Source organism: Lytechinus pictus, chromosome 7 (genome assembly GCF_037042905.1).
Source record: "Lytechinus pictus isolate F3 Inbred chromosome 7, Lp3.0, whole genome shotgun sequence".
In the NCBI taxonomy this organism is placed as follows: Eukaryota; Metazoa; Echinodermata; class Echinoidea; order Temnopleuroida; family Toxopneustidae; genus Lytechinus; species Lytechinus pictus.
The window spans coordinates 48218451-48237258 of NC_087251.1; the positions used below are offsets into that span (position 1 = coordinate 48218451).

Sequence of the window (18808 nt, forward strand, 5' to 3'; positions counted from 1 at the left end):
ACATCATTCTAAATCGAAATAAAACATGTATTTTGGGACGAGTTGGGACGAGATGACCGTATACTTTTGGGATGATAACCTTTTTTTTGCTTGTCAAATTTTACCGCCCCTTGTCCCCATAGGCGGATCCAGGGGGCCGAGGCCCCCCCCCCCTATTGGCGGAGCAAAAAAGAAAAAAAGGGAAAGAAAGAAGGAAAATGAAAAAAAGGAGGGAAAAGAGAGGAGAAAAAGAAGAGGACGACGAGTGCATAAAATAAGATTAGGGGAAGACTTGGAAAAAAAAAGAATCTTTCGTGCCACTATAAAATTTTCGCTCGCGCTTCGCGCTCACATTGCCTGTTAGGTGATTTACATATCTTGTTTAATATGGAGCTCAAATATCAAGTTTGGAAGTCAATATACAAAACATATTTCACCTCGGAAATCGAACTTTCATTATTTTGTGTGATTTACAAATTGATTTTTAAAAAGTGATCTGTAAAAATGTCAGTTTTATGGTCTGAATAATTTTATCAACATTTGCTGCTTGCGCTGCGCGCTCGCAAATTTTGATTTATCAGGTACCTATTATTTTCGTGTATTCCATAAAGTTTTCAAAATATCCCTTTTCAGGTCTGATTGTCAAGACGTATCAGTTAGCGCTGCACGCTGGCATTTTTATTGGCGAGTTATGTATGTTTCAATATTGATTATACAACAAACTACTTAAAATCCCCTTTTCATGACAGTTTATCAAAACTTTTAGCTCGCGATTTGCGCTCGCATTAATGGTTAAAAATAGATTAACTGATGTATCCTATTCATAATTACAAAAGTGAAACAGTTTTTATATGCCATGATATCATCAGATTTCGCGCCCTCATTAGGCATTAATAAATATGATATTAATTTAATAATTAAATTGTCCCTTTTGTTTCATCTCGCGCTTAGCAAGAGGAATAGGAAGATATAGTCATCATTTTCATGACATGTCGTAAGGATGTCCCGGTCCTATGTCAAAACTCAAAGTAATAATAAGGAAAATTTTAGCTCTTTTTTAAAGTGCAATCCATATCCACCTTACAATTTTCCTACAAAGTGCTTGAAATATAAAGCTGTAATTGACTCTTATTTCAGATCGGAATATCAAAGTTTTATGATTTTCATGATTAAAGATGTATTTAGAATGCCTAGATTCTAGGTCTAAATATGAAACACGCGCGCGCATGTTTATTCAAATACTCAATTTGTTCTCTATTTAAATCATTATCCAGTTTCAGATCACAATAATATCAAAATTTGTGTGCTCGCATTATTAATGTAGGAAGACCTCCTATTACTCATCCTTTTCATGATTTACAAAACATTGATTTTGATTGATTTTTTAAAATTTAAACACGGTAAAAAGCCCTCGATCAGCCTATGGCTGTTTACAAAACATGAACAGAGTGGCCCTTTTTAGGTCTAAATCTCTATTTTTTTTCTGTTCGCGCTTCGCGCTTGCATCAATTGTTGAATTATATAGCTATCCCGTTCAGGATTACAAAAATTGATTAAAATTTTCCATTCTTTCTTTAGAAATTTTCAAAAATTTTCAGCTCGCGCTTTGCGCTCGCATTTTTTTATTGTTGAAATATGTAACGCCTTCATGGCTAAGTGCAAGCAGTCCTTAACAGGTCCCAGTTCAAAACGTATATAAAAATTTTCTGCTCGCGCTTTGCGCTCGCATGATTAATACTCATCCTTTTCATGATTTACAAAACATGAATAGAGTGTCTCGTTCAGTAAATATCATAGGACTAAATCTCGAACTTTTCCGCTCGCGCTTCGCGCTCGCATCAATCGTCTACTTATACATATACTGCTTGAGTAACAAAAAGTGCTTAGAATTTCCATTCTTTAGGTGAAAATGTAAAAAAAAAAAATCAGCTTTCGCGCTCGCATTATTTGATTGTTAAATGCTAACTGCACGCAGTCTTTAACAGGTATCTTTTCCATCAGTTCATTTCTGCTCGCGCTTTGCGTTTGTAGTAATTATTAAGTTGCATACACATTTTTTTCAGGATAACAAACATTGCCCAGAATGTTCAAATTTTAGGAAACAATACATAAAATTTCCAAAAAATTAGCTCGCGCTTCGCGCTCGCATCATATAAATAAGGATTATGATATTATATATAAATTTATAATAATAAAGCTAAGAAGTGACTAATGAGGACTACCCCTTCAAAGAAACAAACACAAATTATCTTCGAGCTGCATGCCAATCGGGGAAAATATGGCTGAAACAAAAATCCAGTTAAAACCAATTAGGGCAAAACCAATTGAAACCAGTTGGCCAACTGGTTTCAATAGGGAAATTGGAACAACTGGTTCCAATTGAAAACCAGTTGCCAATTGGTTCCAGTTAAAACCAATTGGTTCCAATTGAAAACCAGTTGCCAATTGGTTCCAGTTAAAACCAATTGGGCAACTGGAACCAGTTGGCAATTGGTGTCAATTGGTTCCAGTTGTTCCAATTTCCCTATTAAAACCAATTGAATCCAATTGGAGGCAACTGGTTTCAATTGGTTCCAGTTGAAACCAATTGGAGGCAACTGGTTTCAACTGCAACCAGTTGAAACCAATTGGTTTCCAACTGGATCCAATTGGAACTAATTGGAATGAACTTAATTAGTTACAAATTAATTAGCATTTGCACTAACTATTGCTCATATGCCAACACAGAAGCAGTATTATATGTCTATTAATACCAATGTAAAGGGCATTGATTAAATACAGAATTTCATATGTATATATTGTATGGAAGATCTTCAAATACATGTATTTTTATTTGATGTAATTTGGTAACAGTTAGTGGTGTACTAATTATCATTTAATCTGTTTTAATTATAATCTATAACATTTATGAACATGGTTTTCACTGCTAAGTATTCTAAATACTTATCTTTAAAAAGTGTGGCACTTGAAATTGAAAAGAATTAAATAGATACATTGTTAATGATGATGAATCTCATAAAACATTAATCTGTGCACACTGGCAGATAATATGCAAATTAACTGGTTTCAATTGGATCCAGTTGGGTAACTGGAAAATTTCCAATTGGAAACCAATTGGAAATCATTTCCAGTTACCCAACTGGTTCCAGTTTTATTTTCAGTTACCCAACTGGTTCCAATTAGAATTCATTTCCAGTTACCCATCTTTCCAGTTAGAAGTCATCTCCAGTTACCCAATTGGTACCAGTTAGGATTTCCAGTTACACAACTGCATGGTTCAAGTTAGGATTTCCAGTTACCCAACTGGTTCCAGTTAGAAATCATTTCCAGTTGGAAGTCATTTCCAGTTACCCAACTGGTTCCAGTTTGCAGTTGCCCAACTGGTTTCAGTTGGGATTTCCAGTTACTCAACTGGTTCCAGTTAGGATTTCCAGTTGCCCAACTGGTTTCAGTTGGGATTTCCAGTTACTCAACTGGTTCCAGTTAGAAATCATTTCCAGTTACCCAACTGGTTCCAGTTAGGATTTCCAGTTACCCAACTGGTTCCAGTTAGAAATCATTTCCAGTTGGAAGTCATTTCCAGTTACCCAACTGGTGCAGTTAGGATTTCCAGTTGCCCAACTGGTTCCAGTTAGGATTTCCAGTTGCCCAACTGGTTCCAGTTGGGATTTCCAGTTACTCAACTGGTTCCAGTTAGAAATCATTTCCAATTGGAAGTCATTTCCAGTTACCCAACTGGTTCCAGTTAGGATTTCCAGTTGCCCAACTGGTTTCAATTGGTTTCAACTGGAAATTGTTAAATTCCAGTTAAAACCAATTGAAACCAGTTAAAACCAATTGAAACCAATTGAAACCAGTTGGAAATCCAACTGGTTTCAATTGGATTTTGGTCCTGGGTGTGGGTATGAACTGATTTTTCTCATCATCTGCACTCTAACTGCAGATCCGATGCGTTATTTTATGAAGCTAAAAAACTTTAATTATTCCATGGACCATTAAAAAAAACATCTCTACAATTTTGAAATACTTTACTCTGCAGTGCTGCCAAAAATCACGAATATGACCCCGAGTTTGAATAAATGGTAGAGTGGTTTTGATTTTTTTTATTCTCATAGATACAAAGCATTTGGCGCATTTTTGGTGTTAAAAAAAAAACATTTGCTCTAATGAAAATGCTGATAGTTTGAAAACAAGCACATGAAGCCCTATTTTTTTATGTTTGCACCTCTTAGGTATACCTTCCTCTACAACTTTGCAAATTTTGGTGAAAATGACATGGATTTTGAATAAAGTGCAGCATTTATTGTACTTTTGTAGTTTGTTATTAAAATTTCACTTTTTTGAGATTGGGTTTTTGTTATGTTTTACGCCATTTTTAAGAACTGACAGTGCTGTTAGACTTAAAATTGCAAACAAATAGCACTATAAATAGATTCTCCATTCTAACGATACACTTATTAACTCTCTTGCGAAATTTGATGACTTTTTCATGTATTTTGACTGAGTAATAGAGGTTTAAACTCATTGATCTTGTGAGGTCTAAAAATGCCAAATTCTTTTGAATGCGCAATCCGTAAGAACATTCATTCGGGTGAACTTCGAAGCTCCATAGCAAAAAATCAAGCACATGGACCTATGTTAATTTTTGGATATTTCGAATATTCAGGTTCTAAAGTATCTATGTGCAAAGTTTGGTGAAAATGACATGGATTTCATTTTAACTGTGGAACGTCCTTAATTTGAACATTATTGTAAATCAGTTATCCGCTCGCCGCGCCTATACGACGCGACGCCAGATTAATCTTAATAACCGATGCCGATAATCCGACTACTCGGACTTGGACCTACACGAAAATTACATTTGTACATCATCACTAAAAAACTGTCAGTACCCTCAGTAAGTATATACTGAATACTATTACTATTATCAATTTAGGACGAATAACACAATTTTACTCGACTAATCCATCAAAGACTAAGCCTAGTATTTAGTAGTAAAACTTCCCGGCCTTGGCTTGTTTGTTCGGGACGTTTTCTGAATTCTTCGGTCCCACATGCCGAATTCCATGTCAAAATCGATATGTTCGTCCGACCTAGTAAAATCATTTATTTTTGTTAGGCCTATAAGGCTATAGTTTCACGTTTAAATTCAATCACTCAACTCAAGGCAACACGCCTATTCAATCATAGGCGTGTTTAAAAAAGGCGACTCCAAACGGGTGTGGGTTTGGCTTTAATTTCCAGCCAATTCCTTAAATTACGGCCTAAATTTAGGTCTAACATTTTTAGTAACAAGTAACAGTTAACTATGAATTTTATGATTATTAATTTTATTTTAATTTTTAATTTTATATTCATTTACGAATTGTATAATGTAATTGTAAAATCGGTACGGTACTCACCGGCATCACCAGTTCTTTTCTTGAAAAAATCGAAGATTTCATCCCCTCTCTTCTGTAGCCTGGAGCCTGGAGGCTTCTGGAGAGTAAAAGTATTTCTACTGTTAGTGTTATACTGTATGTAGGCTTGTATTCATACCTTTTTGTGGGCGTAAAGTTTTACCTATAAAACTTGTTGGCGCTAATGCAGTTTCGCACCGGCCGATTACCAGCATACCTCATCACCAATACTTGTTCCCAAATGTCATGACAAGTCTCTCAGTCACATTTCGAGGTCTATATACCCACCTCTTTTCTAAATATCGCGACCGGGAACGGCTGTATTTCAGCTTTGATCTTGATGTCGTTCGAAAAACTTCGAATCCTCAGACATCACTTCGCGGATCGCTTGGATTCGCCGTGCGCCGTAATGTTGATATGGACTGAAGTTATGCGACCAAAAGATTCGCCTGCAGCATGCTGGCAGTTTGTTCGCCACATGTTCGCATGATCCACGAAGTGATGTCTGAGGATTCGTACAACGACATCGAGATCAAAGCTGAAATACAGCCGTCCCCGATCGCGATATTTGGAAAAGAGGTGGGTATATTGACCTCAAAATGTGACTGAGAGACTTGTCCTGACATTCGGGAACAAGTATTGGTGATGAGGTATGCTGGTATTCGGCCGGTGCAAAACTGCATTAGCGCCAACTTGTTTGCCCCTCTCCCAATTTCTTGAAGTCAGTAAAGTGGAAGATAGACTGGTACTGGTTATATGGCGATGTGTGGTTTCAGCAGGTAAAGGTATGAGAGCATGGGCAAGTAAAAGATTGGTCAGGGTTAAACTTTTCCTTTTTGAGCTCCCAACTTTTCTCTAGATTTGACTTGAAAGAGTTTATGGAAGTGCTCTTCACTACTTGATTTGGCAAGTTATTCCACTCAGATACTACTCGATGTGAGAAAGAATTTTGTCTTTTTCGAGTATTTGCTCTGGGTTTCTCTATCTTATATATATGTCCTCTAGTTCTGGAGTCTTCATTAAATTTGAAGAATTTCGAAGTCTCAAGATCATCGGTCCCTTTAATTATTCGGAACACTTGGACAAGTTCTGCTCTGTGACGTCGGTAGGATAATGATGGTAACTTTAACTGAGCCAACCTTTGCGGGTAACTTTTGACCTGTAGACTCGGAACTGCTTTTGTAGCTCTTCTGTGGACTCTCGAGTTTTGCCTGATCCTTCTTTAAACATGGATGCCAAATCAGGTCGAAAGTAAGGACTTATAAAGTAGCTTGAAGCTCTTAGGTTCAAGGAATGAGAAAGATCTCTTGATGATCCCCATCTTCTTATTTCCTGCCTTTTCTATCTGATGTATGTGCTGAGAAAAACTTAGCTGATCGTCGAAAATGACTCCCAAGTCCTTTTCACTGTGGCTCACTTCAATGGTAGGGCCATCCAAACTTAACTTAGAGTCATAGTGCAGGTTCTTTCTGCCATAGTGAAGTACTTTACACTTTCCTGTATTGAAGGGAAGTTACTCTCCATGAAGCCTGGGACGGGATGCCATAGGCCCACACATACCGAGTATTTTGGAGACAACAATGTTGCTCAAAAATACTCGTTCTCTTTTATAACTCACAGTAATTCTATCATGACTATACTTCTGTACATGGGCTAAAACTAGCCTAGCCCTAACTGTTAGTGTTAGAGGACTTCGTGATCATATTTTTAAATTATTTTGATATTGTCATTTGCTCACGGAGCCTAGACAAGGCAGCCTACATTTATGCCACTGTGGAGAAGATAATAGTCCAGAAGGGAATTCCTTTCAACTAGTGGTCAATATATAGACCAAAATTTTATTAAATTGCACACCTTTATACACTTAATGCGTATAAAGGTGGTACATGCATGCAAGAACTCATCATTCATTGGACTCTTTAAATGTGATATCATTAAAAGATTGTTGTTTTTAAAATGCAGATTACATAATACTTCTAATGTTGAGTTCTCTTTATGTTGGCAAACTCAAGTTTCATTTCATTTCATTTTACTTTGTTAATCAAAATATTTTTCTTTCATATAAGCAATTATTCACTGGTATCTAGTCGTAAACTTAATATTTTAATTGAAATCACAAAAATTGCCAAAATATGTATTATTGCAGTATGTATGAAAAAATGTGACCTAATTGCTTCTTCGCCCTTTTCTCTCTGTTTCCCTTCCACCATCAATGACTTCTCTTCTCTCTCCCTCTCTGCCTCTCTTCTCTCCCACTATTTTTATTCCTTTCTGCTTTCCAATTCATTTCCTGTATCCACTCATATTTACATGTATTTTGAATATTTTTCTTCTTTTTTTATTGATCAGTGAGTATCGATTTAAATTTATTTATGATATACTTTGTTACATATATGTCTATATTGAAATTTGTTTGTAGTACTATAAGTTATTTTTACCTTGTTATTAATGATTTTGTTTGAAATGTAAACTTTCGCAATTCGGCTTTTGCCGCAAAGAAAGTATTTTTAATAAACCATTTTTGAATTGAATTGAATGCATGATAGTTTCCTCCCCAAAAAATAAGAAAAATAAGAGTTTTCTTACCAGAACGATGTCATGTATCCATATTGTTAACACTGCAATACAATAGGTTTGACCCTTGAACCCGCTCTGATATGACGTACACGTACGTAGCGGCATTACGAAGTGCCGTTTTGAAGAAAAATTCATAGATTGAAAATGTTTTATTAATGGCAATAAATTGAGGGCAGTATTGCATAAATTTATTTTACAGGCGTTAAAGAAAATTACAATGTTTCAACTTACCCCGCGTTCCAACTAACCCTGATCTCCCCTACTCAAGACTCCAATTCTATTGGTGCAACAATGTTTAATTTGTCTTGAGAATAAAGTGGTTAAATTCTTAAAGAAAGTCTTGCAATTTACAAGATTTTGTACGTTGTAGGAAGGATGATTCAGTCTTGAGAGGGTTCTTTCCAATAGTATTTGCTTATTAGTATAGCCCATAGGGACCTGTGGGCTCTGACTGATGTTGCAATTGTTCTGCATCACTTGCCAAAATAAATAAATTTTCTAATAAGTTTGACAGTCGACAACTAACTTGAAGTCTTTGCGACTTTCATTTCCTTTTCCTTTTTCCAACAACAGATTTTTCTCTGAAATGAATAAGTTCGTGGATTTCATGGTGAGGTCGTCTAAAACCACATAGCAGCATGGATGCTACATCAGATGCCGAGTTGGCTCGTCTGCTGCAGTTCCAATTTGATAGTGAAACTGCTACAGAGATAGGTGAGAATCTGCAGTGCTAAGTCTTGGTTTTTTTTTAAAGCATTCCCCCCCCCCCAAAATATGAGTGTGTGTGTTTAAATAAAATTTGGAAATTAGAGAGTGAGAGTGTAATGGGAATTAGAGAGAGAGACAGAGGAAAGAGGAGGAGAGAAAATGAGGGGTCGAGAGAGAGAAAGAGATACTTGAAAGGGGGGGGGGGGATAAAAAGAAGGGCTATAAAAAATGAAATTGTCTTAAATATTCACATGTTTTATTATCAATTCTTACATCACATCCAATCTAAGTGATAGGCTATGCCTATGGTGAATTTGGAAAATGATCTTGCTTTCAACATTTTGATAACATTACCATCAGACCATAACAAATCATTAAAACATGATCGCATAAACATTTCTTCTCATTGGCCCTTATTCTGAACCCGGGTTTATCAACTCATATGACACCATGACCAAATTGTTTGTAATTGTCTGGGAATGATAACAACTGTTTTTCTTCATTATGTCAGCAAAAAGGAAACAAAATAGTAAACATAAGAGATATGCAATATTTGGCTCCCCATAATTTTAGCACCGTTAGACCGTAGTCTAACTCTGAGTTAAACCTGACCTCAGAATACCGGCCAATGGCTCTTCAATTGAAAGAGCAAAACTTAGGATGTGAGGATTTTATCATGATAGATATGTTACCCTTTACAGCTGTTATTGAGCCAGCATCAACAAACGATAGACGCTCCTCGGGAACCAAACCCATTGGCATTGTAGACGAGAGATGGGAGCTTATTGACCCGAACCCAGATGTGAGAGCCCTCTTCCTTCAGTTCAATGATCAGTTTTTCTGGGGTCGGCTGGCTGGTGTAGAGGTCAGATGGAGTCCTAGGATGACATTGTGAGTTACTCTTCCAGCGCCCGAATGACTGTGAGGTTCACCCTGAAGAAAACTTTGTCGTAAAAAATACCAGAAATAATAATGACAGATATTGGTGAAGGTTTGAAGAAAATAAATGAGATATTAAAAAAATTATTAGAATTTTTGATTTGTAATGTCATATACAAGCAGCTGCCCCATATATTATGTAATATATAATGCATAAATTCAACCTTTTGATGGTTCATGATGAGTAAAAGGGTCTTTCTCTCAGCTATGGGTGTGAAATATTTTTTCTGTTGATATACTGAAGGTACAATAAACCCATTTTCAATTTTTTGAGAAAATTACATTTTATCGATTGTAGTACTACTTCACAATATATGGTGAAGCTGCTTGCATATGACGTCAAAAATAAATAATTTAAAATTCAAATAATTTTTTTAAACCAACTGATTTTCCCCAAACATTCAAAAATATTTTTAATTGTTTTTTCTGCTATTATGCAATAAACTTTTTTCTTGGTGAACTTCCCCTTTTAATTAATCCAATGCAATCAAAGGCCATGGCTGTGTATGCTCTGTTGACTGTTCTTGGTGCCCCTGTAATTGGCCTTCAATACTTTTATGCCTTTTTTTTCTCCAATTTGTGCTGTAGTGTAAAAATTTCCCCTCTGGAAAAGAGGCGTTGCACCATTGTATTAAAAATTAAGGCCTGCTCTTCCAATAACGCTTAAAACCAGCCTTTCTCAGCTGGATATATTTCACCAAAAGTTGTGAAATGGCCCATGGGGGCGTTTTAATAGATCTTAGAGTCAAGTGCATTTTCTTTTTCTTTAATATTAATGATAATAATAATCCACTTTTATATAGCGCTTGATACATCAGAACAACGTGTCTAAGCACTTTAGAGATATAATATTACCCCAGTCATCGGATTCAACCAGTCATTAGTCTTTAAATAACTCTTACTTGATTGAATGCACTTCTTCGATTATGTACCTGAATTACAAAACATTGGCTGTTGCCATATAAATAAGTTACAAGGCAGTAGCCAACAAATCAAAATACTGTTTTAAAGAATATAGATTGTTCAAGATTATGTTTCTCTATCGTTTACCACAGATGTGCTGGAGTTTGCTGTTATGAAGGATATGGTGGTCTGTGTTCTGTTCGTCTCAGCCTGCCTTTGCTGAAACTCAGACCAAGAAAAGATCTTGTTGAAACTCTGCTGGTAAGATGATGTTAAAAAAAAAAAATTGCTATTTAGTATACAGTACCATTAAAACAAATAATACTTCTTGATGAACAATTGCCAAATAATCTTTCACAGTAGACTAGACATTCCACTTTAAAAATATTGTGTACATAAATGCAATCTTTCTTAAAAAAATATGAGGGTATTCTGCAGTGAAGCCTACATGAATTTGGTACAGATCATCAGCATTAAAAAAATACAGTGAAACTGCTTCTTATCTCTTACAATCTTACATATTTTACTGAGTTACCCCAATGTATTTTCAACCATATTGTTTACAAGGCTTTAGTTCCAATGAACCCATCTTATGGTTTTTAGCAGACCAAATATCAAATATATAGATTATTTTATGATATTAGTTACATTTATATAACGCTTCATACTTTGGTTTCTAAGTGCTTTACATTGTAATGATTATTACCCCGGTCATAGGATCCATCACTGTGCCACACATAAAGAGCACCATCTCCACTCCCTGGGGAGTATCCTGGCCAGGCAACTGTTTATGGGTGCACACATGCCAATCTAATTACATTGACTCTCACATCCTACTGGGTACCCATTTAACACCCGGGTGGAGAGTGACAAATTTGTGGTTTATTAGAGATCCTCATCATGTGTTATTCTTCTAGATATTTCAGATGTGTTTGCATTTTCCTTATGCTATTAAAGGGGAATCCAACCCAAATAAAAACTTGTTTTTATAAGGAAAAGAAAAATCAGACAAGTTGATAGGTGAAAGTTTGAACAATATTGGACAAAGAACAAGAAAGTTATGAATTTTTAAAAGTTGTAAATATTGGTAATCACTATACCCATGGAGACTTCAAATTGGCCGCATATGGGATGTCATAGTGATGTAAGGCAAGGACTACTCTTCCATGTACTCCAATACATATTATGGCTAAAATATCATTTTTCCCAAAAGTTTTATTTCAAATTATATTTTTCTTTTATGAGGACATAAAACGATATACTACCTGGGTTATAATTTAGATTACTGCCCCAGGGGAATTGGTACTTAGGAGAAAACCACAAATCCCTGATAATAAAGTACATGGCCTATGGGAAAGTTGTCCTTGCCCTTTGTCATAATTTACTTACCCAGTTGCCAATTTGAAATCTACATAGTATTAGTGATCTCAATTTTAAAGCAGCTATAACTTTTATATTGCTTGTTCGATTTCTTTCAAACTTTCGCCATTCTGTTTAATTTATTTTTCTCCTTCCCAACTCAACATTTCATGGGCAAGGCTGGATTCCCCTTTAAGGTTTAATTGTTTGTTTAATGTTATAAGATATAAAGAAAATCACTGCATAAGATTTAATTAACATATTTTGAGCCTTTATAGTAAACCCAATGAACATCAATTTCAATTTCTTTCCCTAGCATGAAATGATCCATGCCTATCTGTTTGTTACACAGAACAACAAGGTGAGTGAAAAAAAAAATTACGTACTAAGACCCAGTACTTTCTTAAACTAGTTTAGTAGAAACCAGTATAACTTGTAATGGGAACGCTCGAAGCCATCTTAAGTAGTCTTCCAAATCAGTTTGGAATACCACCTAAAGATGTGGTTTTCAAGACAGCTTTGACTCTTTAAACTTCGCACTGAATTAAGAGAGTGTGTGCATGTATGGCCCGCTACTCAGTACACACTGTATGTAGAATGCATACGCTGCGGTTTCAAATTTCATGTGTAACATGTGACCCTGCTGAGAGCATTCCCAAGACCACTTTATGTGAAGTGGTTTTCAAACCTGGGGGTGTTTCACAAAGATTTAAGTATGACTTAAAGTCTGAAGTGTATCTGAAGTGCAACGCACAGTCTAATTGATCAATACGCAGTAGTGCGTGTCCTCTTTGCCTGATCTGACGAATGCGGTTATGCCTTTTATACAGCACGCAATTAGACACTTAAGTCATACTTTAATAAATCTTTGTGAAACAACCCCCAGTTCAGGAGATTGAGATGAGAATGCTAGCAAAGTGATCCTCTAAACTGTTTTTGAAAACTAGTTCAAGGGAAACCAGTTCAAGAAATTAGACGAGAATGGGTCTACGACTCTAAGCTATGTTGACCATAAATGAATTCATGTTTTTGGAATGAATAAAGGACAGATAATTTTGACCATAATTGTGTTTGTAATGATGATGGAAAATCTAATGAAAATGTTGGTAGTTTGGCGTGATGATTATGATGAATGTGATGAAACAGTAGTGGTGTCAATGTTGGTGATGAAGATGGAGTAAGTTTATATGGTGATGATGTTGATGGCAGTGATGATACAGGTAATAATTTTGGTGATGAGAATGCTCAAAGAGAGATGACGATAATGTTGATGGAGCAATCAATATCAAGGACAACTTCGTGTTGGGTGAATTTTTTTTCGTTTGTTTACAGTATATTACTATAACAACACAAATCCATTGGAAATTAACAATGAATTTGTGTCTCCTTTCCTCCTTAGGACCATGATGGTCACGGGCCTGAATTCTGCAAGCACATGAATAGAATCAATGCAGCTACTGGTACCCATATAAGTGTGAGTAGACCTCTTTTATAACAGATCACAAATTGTATCTGATTTTAAGTTTGAGAGGTAATTTATGGGGAAAAAAGAATGTTCCAAGATGATATCCAGCTAGGAAAATACATGAGAATGACAGGCGATTTTGCCCTCATCACTCCTAGAATTCCCTAAATGGAGTGCTTGGGGTGATGACCTTTTCCAGAGTCGACTTATGATCTGCCACAAAAAAAAAATAGACAATCAATTTTCTTCATATGGCAGAATGATGATATTTGCATTAACCATATATTTACTTCTTATGCAAACAAACTAGCCATTCAAATGAATGAAGTAGCGCTCAAATTCAGCAATAGCTCCTATATGGAAATGATAGCCCCTTAAAAACTAAAGATTATTTCATATGTTTATAATATCCAAAATAATTTTTAAGAAACAGAGACGATGCTTATCATTACGAAAATGGATGTACATGTTTGCAAAATCATGTCGGAGAACTGCGGTTTAAAATTAGATAGTTGTTTGAACTTTGGTGACACCTTCCTACAGATCTACCACACTTTCCACGATGAGGTGGATTCCTATCGCCAACACTGGTGGCGCTGCGACGGTCCTTGCCGGCAACGGAAACCTTACTTTGGCTATGTTAAGCGATCGATGAACAGGGCGCCCTCTCCGAGGGACACTTGGTGGGGTGAACACCAGCGCTCCTGTGGGGGAACTTTCACCAAGGTCAAGGAACCTGAGGGGTATGGGCAGAAGAAAGGGGGAAAGAAGGATCACGGAGAGAGCAGTGAGGTGACCACTAATAAAGGTATGATGATCAAAGGAAAGTTCGGTTTCAGGGAAAGTTCCGATTCATGTATGTCATAGGATCCTTGCATTTTTGTCTCACTTACATATATTCGCAGAAGCAAGAAATATGTGCTGCTTTTACAGGTATTTTTTTTTTCAATTCTTATTTTCTCCATAATCACGAAACATATAAAGAACAAATACAAGTGTTAGGATGAGGAAAGTCACGTTGATGCTGGGAAAAGAAAGAAAGTAACTATAACCCAAAGTTCTTCTGTTCAATTCAGTGTGACTTCACGTTATGGTAAAACACAATTGCAATATTTAACAATCGTAGAAGAATTTAAATTAACATAGTTGTACAATTATGTACAATTCCTTACATGGAGTTACTTTTTAGATGTTGCATTCCAATGTGTAGTATGAAAAATGAAATGAAAAACCCTAATACTACTTGTACTTTAATAACAGCATATGGAAACATTTACGCAAGATTACAGCACTAGCTTCTTTGAAGTTGCACTAGTAATACCTTTTCTGTAAAATATTGTCTTGAATGCACAGACATAAATATTTATCATAATGGTATAACCATACAAAATATAGAGATATAAAATAAGATATGTCCAAGGCCTATTTCAGACGTCTTTTTTTTGTTTTTGTGTGACGTAGATCAGCAAGGGATCAAAACGAAAGACATCAGGAATTTCATCCCTTTCTCTGGAAAAGGGCATTCCCTGGGAAATCCTACAACTTCATCTTCAAACAACTCATCATCCAGCTCTACATCCGGTTCTTCTGTGAGTGATAAACGTGTAGAACAGCCTAAAGAGCGAAAGAAATCATCAGAGAGTAAAGATATATCATCATTCTTCACCAAGAAGTGGTCAGATGATCCTGCCAACACAACCAAGTCTTCATCCAGCAGCTCTGGTCCTCCATCACATCCAAACAATTCTTCAGCTGTCGTTGGTTTTCAAAAGAAGCCTAGATTCACACCTGTTGTTGCAACGGCCAGTGGTCGTGTCGTGAGTGATTCTGATGATGCTGGCACAGCCGAAGGGAAAACATGCAATTCTGGTCAAACTATGAAGGGCAAAGGATCCATTCCAAATAGAACTGGAAAGTTTATACCAGTCGTATCTGCAGTGGGGAGGAAAGAAGGCGTTCATTCTTCAAAGAATTTGGGGGATTCTTTGTCTTCCAGCAAAAGTCTAGTTGGGTCAGATATCAGACGACATGGTGGGGAACAGAACAATACTTCTGAATTCTTGGGCAAAGAAGCAATATCATCAGCCAAGAAAGGTGATAGAGGAAGGACTCCCATCAACAGTGTTCAGGTAGTAAGGACACGGGATAGGATAGGTGGAGGATCAAGTGAGGGAAAGAGGAAGAAAAGGGCAAGACTTGCGGATTTGCAAGCCATGTTTGATAGTGATTCTGATGATGACGAAGCAATGAATAGGTCTTCCAAATGTCCCAGAGTTTCTCATGGAAATAGTTATGATGACGACAGTGATGCAATTCTTGTTGAGGATGGGGTGTCTTTAAGAACAAATAGTGGTTCCAACAAAGAAAACAGTCCTTCACTCCACAATGACAGAGGGGGTATCTATATCCAAGGAGACAGTGATGATGATGATGATGTTATTGCTCAGCCAATAGGTTCAGGAATCACAAATGGGATATGGAAAGACCTTAGCCATCTATCCTCCGGAAGTTCTGGCTACCAAGTAACTGGGAACAGGCGATTTGGACGAGTAACGCCACCTCTGTATGGAAAATCAAAAGGAAAATCACTTCGCGGAAGCAATATTGGCCAAACCCCTCCACAGTCATCATTTTGTGAGCATCCCTGGCAGACAGCTGCCCGAGAGAGCGACAGGAAGGCATCGACGGTAACTGTGGAAGGGGCGGTCATCAACCTGACTGCAGAGGATGATGTGGGATTAGTTGAGGAGGTGGGACCAAAGAAAGTGCCTTGTCCTGTGTGTAACCTCCAGATAGAGGAGAGAAAGATCAACTCTCATCTGGATACGTGTCTCACGTTCAACTGTGATGCATTATTTTCTTGAAATCATTCAACCATCAAAGTGTATTCTGATTGTACCTTGATAGATGTACCTTAGATTATGACCTTTTACCCTCACTCGTTCCCTTTTCTACCCATCATCATTATGAAATATCAGACTAAATGTTTTTGAATCAGGTTTTCATATCCCAATCCTAAATGCATAAACACTGTATGAGCATATGCAAATGCAATGGACTGATAACTGTACAACAATTTTTCTGGTTAAAGATTTAGTGCTACCTGTGAGCTGTCGTTTCAAATCTTCACTAAAGTTTTACAGAATCAGAAAAATATATAGATATAGATATTCAAAGAATTGATTGTATCTGAATACTCTTCCCTTGAGTAGATTATTCTTCACACTAAAAAGAATTAATAATATGATACTACATGTACATGTATACTCGGCAATTCTAATCTTAAAATTAATTATTATTAATTGTATAGCAAAATTTTACACAACCATTGTACAATGATATATATTTCATGTGTTACAAGCAAATATGATATTGCAAATCACCTGTTTTGAGTCTGTAGATATGGGTGTGGATCATCTGACATAGTTAACTCATGGTTTCTGGTGAATTTTTATCTTTAATTGAATGGAAACAATTTTTACTGGTTGCTGTGACATTAGATAGGGAAACTGATGCCTGGCTTACTTACATTTTCACTTATTCAGTACATGTATATCTTGTTGGAGGAGAGAGTTCATATGTGAATTTATTACTAGGATTTTCTTTATCTTTCCATACCATGCCCATGTATAGTATAGTCAGTTATTAGGCTCTTCATATTTTTGCCTCTTTGGAGGATATTTTTATCTTGAGGAGGAAAAACTGTCCAACTTTATTTCCTTCTATCTAACTTTCTGGCTACTCATTTGCTAAAAAGGAAAACTAATTTTTTATATCTTACCAAAGTAACCAAAGCGATAATATTGGCATTTGCCTCAAGTGGCTGTATTAGTGAGCCAACTCATCATGTTTACATTCTTCCCATGTACCTAATCAGTTTTGAAATACAAGTACTCATAACTTTCTTCTTATTTAATCATTTTTGCAAGCTTTCGATTGTTTCTCTTTTCTTTTGTTGAATTATTCGATTTACATAGAAAACTTTATCATAGCAAACATGTAGCAGAAATGAATATAACGTCAGATTATGCTAAAATAGAACATAATATATCTACATTGAATACAGGTAAGTTTTTGAATGTTTCTTTAAATACATCTAAAGAGGTTTGAAATTTGGGAAAAATGGGCTTCATTTCATCCACGAAGTCGATTGTTTTTACTTTTATCAAATATGAAGTTAGGTAATTATTTTTTTTTTTATGTGGGATTGGCCAGATGCAAAATTAATGCGTTGGTTGATTTTTGTAGATGTTAACAGAACCTTATTAGCATATTACAATTCATTAAGTTAGTACTGTAATCCCTTATGTTATGAGACATAATATGATCAGTATTAATCTAGCAATGACCTTGCCATATTTGGATGTAACATTTCTTGTACCAGGTTATTGAGCACCTTACAAAAAAGAAGCTGCATCTTTCCTGCAGAAATCGTGTATTCATCTTTTTATTGCTAATTCTCGTGTTTTATTATATATCAACTAAATGGGCCGCAGAGATATATGTGGTGAAGACTGTCAGAAATCATGCTTTAATAGATTTGTCTCTAGACTTTGAAACAGAGGCTCATGGGTTCAAATCCCAGCCATGGCCTAAAATAATAACCCTCAGCAAGAAACCGATCCACAGTGTGCTGCAATTGATCCAAGTGTGGTATATGGATACCTGGTAGGATTGATTGCTTGAATGCGTTCAGCACTGATAAGAAAGTGGTAGCTCGAGCCAAAGCCGAGGTTAACTTAACTGTGAATTCTGAGGCAAAAAGTGCTATAGAAATCGTGCTATTCTTATTATTATAATAAAGGCATTATGCGGCTATCTTGTTTATGAAGAAACATTGAGATTAGCAATGAAATGTGCTTTGCAGGCTGTAGGAAAGACCCGGCTCTAAATTTTACTGTGCCATACAAATCAAATAAATTACATGTATGTGGTTGATGCATATTATGACTTATGTTCGACATGAGAAATAATTATGCTTTTGTAAGATTACACGTTGAACTTTTAATCTTTATATATCGTAATTGATTACAATGCTTATGATATCATGTCACAGATGAATATATTTTATATAGAAGAATAAATCAGTCATTTGTTTACTGTCTCAACACTGAGTTTTAGATTTAGATTTTTTCACCTGCAAACTTCTCTGCAAAGAATGCAATGTCTTGAAATATAGATTTGAGGTAGAATGTCCAAATTGATAAGGTAGAGACAAGTGACAGGTCCGGGAGTCATTTATAAAGCCGTTTGTAAAGTTACACACAACCTTATAGAGTACCAAAGTGTGATGTCATCAATTTTCACTTTTGCATTTCAGCCCTTTATATATCATACTTTGGTAGAGCATGATGAAAAAACCCCACTACCAAAATTTGGTGAGAATTGGTCCATGGGGCCCCAAGATATGACATCATGAATACATAATTAGCCCCATTGAAGTCATATTGGTTCTAAAAGTTAGTAGGCCAATAATACA

The 18808-nt window shown here is 36.1% G+C and overlaps 1 protein-coding gene across 1 annotated transcript; it reads left to right on the top strand.

Moving 5' to 3' along the window:
* The first annotated feature begins 4481 nt into the window (after window positions 1–4481).
* Window positions 4482–18437, top strand: LOC129264282 (DNA-dependent metalloprotease SPRTN-like). The gene is made up of 8 exons (XM_054902132.2): window positions 4482–4876; window positions 8529–8669; window positions 9365–9554; window positions 10658–10766; window positions 12181–12225; window positions 13264–13338; window positions 13873–14137; window positions 14791–18437. The coding sequence occupies exons 2-8, from the start codon at window positions 8594–8596 to the stop codon at window positions 16191–16193; spliced, it is 2163 nt and encodes a 720-aa protein (XP_054758107.2). The 5' UTR covers window positions 4482–4876; window positions 8529–8593; the 3' UTR covers window positions 16194–18437.
* Window positions 18438–18808: the final 371 nt, after the last annotated feature.